At 47.1% G+C, this 6,843-nt stretch overlaps 1 protein-coding gene across 1 annotated transcript in view; it reads left to right on the forward strand.

The window, feature by feature from the left end:
* The window catches only part of PRKCA (protein kinase C alpha), a 522,615-nt gene extending 519,866 nt beyond the window's left edge, over positions 1 to 2,749 (forward strand). The window contains exon 17 of the mRNA XM_065532446.2: positions 775 to 2,749. Within this exon, the coding sequence (XP_065388518.1) occupies positions 775 to 828 (54 nt within the window). The 3' untranslated portion in view covers positions 829 to 2,749. The remainder of the gene's footprint in view (positions 1 to 774) is intronic.
* Positions 2,750 to 6,843: the final 4,094 nt, after the last annotated feature.

Below are 6,843 nucleotides of genomic sequence, written 5' to 3' on the forward strand. Positions count from 1 at the left end.
TAATGAAGCCTTCGTCTCCTGGGTTTAAGCAATCCTCCTGCCCCAGCCTTTCAAGTAGCTGTGACTACAGGCTTGCACCACCATGCCTGGCTAATTTTTGTCTTTTTCTGGTAGAGTCAAGGTTTCACCATGTTGGCCAGAGGCTGGTCTCAAACTCCTGACTTCAAGTGATCCGCCTGCCTCGGCCTCCCAAAGTGCTGGGATTACAGACATGAGCCACCACACCTGGCCCAAGCCCTGTTTTCTGTGGTGACATTTTCTTGCTCTCAGATCAAGTAGTAACGAGTGTCTCTTTTCAATGTCATGCTGTTCTTAGTTGGTTTGTTATCAAGTGCCTTCATTCAGTCAACAAATACTTATGCGAGCATTAAACTCTGCACCAGGGGTTCGAGGACTACCAGGGCTCATAGTCAGGAGTGTTTTTGACTTTCGCCTTTTTCTATAGATTTTAAAGTGGCTTCAAGTGAATAATAAAATAAGAGTACATCAGGACCAAGGTCAATACAAACATCTTGCTATGATTTGGACATGGTTTGTTTGTCCCCACCAAAACTCACGATGAAATTTGATCTCCAGTACGGCAGTGTTGGGGGCTGGGGCCTGTGGGAGGTATATGTGTCACTGGAGTGGGTTTCTCATGAATAGGTTAATGTCCTCCCTTAGGGGTGGGTGAGTTCTCACTCTCAAGGGAAAGGATATTCCATGAAGAGTGGGTTGTTAAAAAGTCTGAGACTGACTTCCCTGACTTTGCTCTCTTGTGTCCTCTCTTACCAGGTGATCTCTTTGCACGTGCCAGCTCCCCTTCCACTTTCAACTCCCCTGCCATGAGTTGAACCAGTCTGAGTCCCTCACCAGATGCATATGCGCAATCTTGAACTTTCTAGCCACCAGAATTGTAAGCCAAATTGCTTCTTTATAAACTACTCAGTCTCAGGTGTTCTGTTATAGCAACACAAAATGGATAAAGACAGAAAATTGATACCAAGAGTGGGGTGTTGCTATAAAGAGGCCTGAAAATGTGGAAGTGGCTTTTGGAACAGGGTAATGAGCAGAGATTAGTACAGTTTGAAGGAACAGGCATTAAAGAGATTACATTGCTTGGAGTGGAGCATTAAGGACAATTCTGGTGAAGTGTTTGTGACTAGAATGTCAATAGAAACATGGACAGTAAAGGCCATGATAATGAAGTGTCAGATGGAAATGATGATGACGCCAATGCTTACCATTTAGGCTCTTTGGAGTGGAGGCATGAGTCGAACCTGGGGCTGCTTGAGCAGGGAGCAGTGTCACAAAGCAGTGCAGGGCTGGGGCATCCATATCCACTTGGTGCTAGCTCGGCAGGCCAGGTGTGCAGAATCCAAGAGTGGTAGAAGTGTGGTGCCTTCCACCTAGATTTCACAGATATATCAAAATGCCTGGGACCCCAAGGAGAAACCTGCCACAGGAGTGGAGCCACCACAGACAGTTCTTACTGGGGCAATACCTAGTGTGGAGCAGGGTCATCACTGGGACCCCAGAACCATAGAGCCATTGGCAGCATACAACATCCATCTGGCAAAACCACAGGCACCCAGCTGCAACCCATGGGAGTAGCCACGTGGGCTGCACCCAACAAAGACATGGCGGCATGCTAGACATAATGGCCTGAGGCCTTTGCAAGCCCAGCCCTGGAACCAGCACACCCAGGAAGTGGGACATGGAGACAAAGGAGATTATTATGAAGCTTTAAGATTTAATGTCTGCCCTGCTGGGTTGCAGACTCGTGTGGGGCCTGTTACTCTTTTCTTTTGGCCTATTTGTCTCTTTTGGGATGGGACTATTTACCAACTGTCTGTGTCACTGTTTTATCTTGGAAGCAAATAACATGCTTTTTATTTTACAGGCTCTTGGCTGGAAGGGGCTTGCCTTAGGTCTCAGATGAGGCTTTGGACTTTTAAGTTGATGCTGAGACAAGGCAAGACTTTGAGGCCTATTGGGATGCTCTGGTTGTATTTTCCATGTGAAAAGGACATGAGTTTTGCAGGGCCAGGGGCAGAATGCTGTGGTCTGGATGCAGTTTGTCCTCACCAAAACTCATGTTGAAATCTGATCTCCAGTGTGGCAGCATTGAGAAGTGGGAGCCAGTGGGAGGTGTCTGGGTCATGGGGCAGATCCCTCATGAGTGGCGTGGTGCCCTTCTCAAAGTAGTGAGTGAGTTCTGTCAGGAATAGATTAGTTCCCTCCTGAGTGGGCTGTGTGAAAGCCAGGATGCCCCTTGGGTTTTGCCCCTTTTCAGGTGTCTCTTCCCCTTTGACGTTCCGCCATGTGGTGACGCAGCACAAAAGCCCTCACTGCAACCAGGGCCATGGCCTTGAACTTCTGAGCCTGCAGAACAATAAGCTACAGAAACCTCTTTTCTTTATAAATCACCGAGCCTCAGACATTCTGTTACAGCAACATTAAACAAACTGCAACACATCCCTTTTCTGCAAACATCAACAAAATTGCTGTTGTTGATTCTCAAACTTGGCTTTGCACTTTCTAACCGTCAATAAAAGTGGGAACCATGGTCACTTATGTGGTTGTCATTACTGGAAAAGAGGGAACATATGTGTTCCTTTGGGAAAGAAAGCCTTTCCTAGCACTGAACCCAAATGACATTTATTGAGTATGATTTTATTACGTTGAAGAGATGCCAAGCAATATCAGAAATGATGTCCTCAACAACATTTAGAAGTTTTGTTGAAACAATAAATGCACTATCAAATTTCACAAAGCCTTTGTTTAGTGATCTTCATCAAATTTGTGGCATATTAAAACATAACTTCCTGAAGGTGACTGATCAAGAAACTCAACCCTAGTCTCCAGGTAAATAACCAATTATCTAGTCCAACTTGGTCCAGAAAAAGAATTTAGAATTCCTGGAGGAAAAAGAACAATGAAATACCATGTTTTTATCTCTTAACTTGGCAGAAAATATGCTTTCTTTAAAGATTAAATCCCAATTTTGGCAAGAGTTGGGAAAGTCAGCCCTCTCATGCCCTGTGGGTGGGAATATAAATTGGTACAATCTTTTTTAGAGGGCAATTTGGCACTAAGTAACGAGAGTCTTAAAAATGTGCTTACACACAGCAATTCTGCTTTGGCGGATCTTTTTCTTCTAAGGAAATAACCAAAAATGCACACAAAGACTTAGGTACGAGATGTTTGTTTTGCTCCGGCTCTTTGGGTGGCAGTAAACACAGATGGACCCAACCAGGGACTGGCGCTGGAAATCTCTAGAGCCAAGGCAGCTCTGGGAGCTGGATTTTTTCTCTCACTCATGTAAGCTCCTCAGCTTCTTTCTCTTTGTGAAACTTTTTATTTTGGAATAATTTAAGACTCAAAATAATTTGCCAAAATAGTTCCCCTGTACCCTTCACCCAGCTTCTTCAACGATAACAACTTACTTAACGATAGTACATTATTAAAACCAGAAAACAGACACATTAGAATTTTTTTTTTTTTTTTGAGATGGAGTCTCGCCCTGTCACCCATCAGACTGGAGTGCAATGGTGCGATCTCGGCTCACTGTAACCTCTGCCTCCCGGGTTCAAGCAATTCTCCTGCCTCAGCCTCCGGAGTAGCTGGGATTACAGGAGAGCATCACCACACCCGACTAACTTTTTCGTATTTTTTTTTAATAGAGACGGGGTTAGAATACTCTTGACTAAACTATATACCTTATTTTAATTTCACCAGGTTTTACATATACCACTCATTGTGTGTGTGTGTGTGTGTGTGTGTGTGACTATGAAATGATATGTATAGATTTATGTAACCACCATCATAATCAAGATCCAGAGCTCTTCTATAGAGATGGAAATTCACCTATGCTACACCTTTGTCATTATGCCCCACCCCCCCCTTAGCGCCTGGCAACCACAGCTCTGTTCCCCATCACTGTAATTTTGTCATTTCAGAAGTGTGATATAAATGGAAGCACACAGGATATAACCTTTAACCTCCTGGTGTGTTTCTTCCTCCCCAGCCTGCCCATTTTCTCAAAATGTCAACTGACCATAACTTTTTCCGGCCCCTCCTCAGCCTCTGGTCATGCTTTTCGCATCAGCGTCCATTGGTGGGTGGGTCTCACTCCATGCTTTTGCCCTGAGAGAGGGAATCCTGTGGCCCGGTGCACGTGTGGGTCCGGCCATATCATCGGTCACTGACAAGTTGGCTGGATTTACTGTCCAGGGACCAGGCTCCCATGTCTGGTTCATTCATCTGTGGCGGAGTGGAACAAGCTGTTTGACACAAAACAAGGCCACCTTGCCCACACCGTCATCAAAGAGATGAACAAAGGGAGGTCCCCTCTGAGAAGGGCTGGGCCAGGCGGGTGCTTTAACTGCTATATCTACTTCACAGGTCATTGGAAAGAGCCTAAATGTTTGCTAACAGAACACCAGCTTGGGACTGATTTGTGATAACTATGGGTCCTCCAGGGCCCCAGGGCATGGATGCTCTTGGGCATAAGCCTGTTGTGGGAATTCTATGTTCCTTGCCAGTGGCTGGTTTAGGCAGAGCCTGTGAGACACAGCGAGACCCAAGTGAGGACTCCGAGGAGCCTTTCTTGGCCTCCAAAAGTCCTGTGGGAATTAACTGGGCTGGGGCAGGCCCAAGGGAGATCAGCTCGTCATCAAAGAGCTCCCAGGGGTTTCTGTAACAGGAGATGGCATCGTTCTGTGTGGTTTCTCCACAGGGCCTTACTCAGGGAATATTGGACAGAAAACCGCTGCTGTGGCATGAACAGTTTATACCAAAACAAAACAGAACAAAAACCAATAATTTTGGAGAGAAGACAAATGGCCAGAGAGGAGATGCTGGGAAATTTTATTAGGCTAAAAAAAATGCAGAGTAATCGTTTTGTGAGTTGGTTCCAAAGGCCCCACGTGATTTCTGTGCTTGAGAAGTTTCTAATGCCTTCCCCAGGTACCTGGTACTCAAAGCCTGGTGTCCCCAGGCTTTGCTGTGGTTCCAAAAGAGCAGAACTCTGTCCCCTCATCCAGCAGCGTTAGCCCACCCAGGGAGTGGATAGCATCCTCACCTATCGGTGGGGTGACTTATATAACTTTCCAAACCAGGACAGGTGTGAAAGTGCAAGAGGGAGCCATTAACTCTCCTGGGGTCATGGCCATGAGCCAGGACCACCCAAAGCAGATGTAGGGTCACCTGGCAAGGTGCCTCACTGCTTCTGGTAAGAACCTGCCACCTGCCCCACCTCCCATCACCTTACCTTTTGGGAGACCCCCGTCCCCTATTCTAAGCTTGTGACTCTGATACCATATCTATTTCAGGGCCTCTCACCCTCAACATTGCTGACATTTGAGGCTGCATTATTCTTTATTGTGGGGAAGCTGTCCTGGGCCCTGTAGAATATTTAACAGCATCCCTGGCCTCTACCCACTAGATGCCAGTGATAATTCCTCCCACAGTGTCTCTGGACATTGGGCAAATGTCCCCTGGGGAGAAAGTAGCTCTAATCCCATCCTTCCGGCCCGGGTGTGCTTCTGGGTTAAAGCTTCCCTGGACAGCTAATGGCTTTTTAATCTTGGGGCCTAAAGTGACTGAGTCACAGGGCAGGGCAGGAGGCCACCTATGAGAATGGGCAAAATGGAGCTATGGAGGACCCCTCAAGAAGGGGAAGAAATATGTTCCTTTTTCCCCAAGGCCATTTCTAGAAACCCTGCTATGACGTGCAGGGGCTGGTGTCTCCATAAGGAGATCATCTAAGCCTCCCAACCAAATGACCTCCATGCCCCTGGAGAACCAAGTTGGGGGTACAGTCCAGAAACATGTTGCACCTGCAGTGGGAAGATTGTAGCTGGGTCGCCCCCCACCCCACTGGGACATGCCATGCACGCTGAATGAATTCCAGTCTAGTCTTAAACTCACTGATGGACTCTGTGTGAGTGAGTTAATTTCTCTGATATTTAATTTGCTCACTGGAACAACAAAGAAAAGATTGCTGATCTGCCTTACATGGGTGCAGTGTGAAAGGACCTCCTCCAACCTATTCTCTCAGAGGCCATTTAGGAGATCCAGAAGCATCTATCTGGGGATGGCCACTGCTGGTTACTGCGGGGTCTTTGTAAGGAAAGTGAGGCCTGGAGGGAGAGGGCCACTCCACGAGTACAGTAGGGGCTACCCTGCTGTTTCACCAGGAGCATGGCAAGAGGAGCAAGGCTCAGTCCTCACGTGACACCAGACCAGAATGTCCTTGGAGGAAAATTAGGACTTGGTGGAGTGAGACGTTGTGCTCTTAAGTAACTAAAAAAGGGGTAGGGGTCTGTGTCTTTCACTAGTAGGGAAATTCATCAGGATTCAGAACGAGGGGAGTTTTTTCCCATATCAATAGGGCCATACCTCTGCGCCCGCCTGCTTTGAAGCCAGCAGATAGATGTATGGGCAGGAAAAAAGTCTCAGTTAACATCTAGCCCAGTGGTTTTCAACCAGTGGTAACTCTGGCAATTACCAACTTTGGCAACATCTGGAGGTATTTTTGGTTGTCACGGTTGGGAAAGGGGTACTACTGGTATCTAGAGGGGCAGGAGCCAGAGATGCTGCTAACCATCCTGCAGTGAACAGGGCAGCACACCCCCGCCCCGCCCCCATCAATGATACATCAGTAGTTTTAAGGTTGGGCTGGGCGTGGCTCACACCTGTAATCCCAGCACTTTGAGAGGCTGAGGTAGGCAGATTGCTTGAGGCGAGGAGCTTGAGACCAGCCTGGGCAACATGGTGAAACCCCATCTCTACTAAAAATACAAAAAACTTATCTGAGTATGGTGATGCATGCCTGTAGTCCCAGCTACTCAAGAGGCT

Source organism: Macaca fascicularis, chromosome 16 (assembly GCF_037993035.2).
Source record: "Macaca fascicularis isolate 582-1 chromosome 16, T2T-MFA8v1.1".
In the NCBI taxonomy this organism is placed as follows: domain Eukaryota; kingdom Metazoa; phylum Chordata; class Mammalia; order Primates; family Cercopithecidae; genus Macaca; species Macaca fascicularis.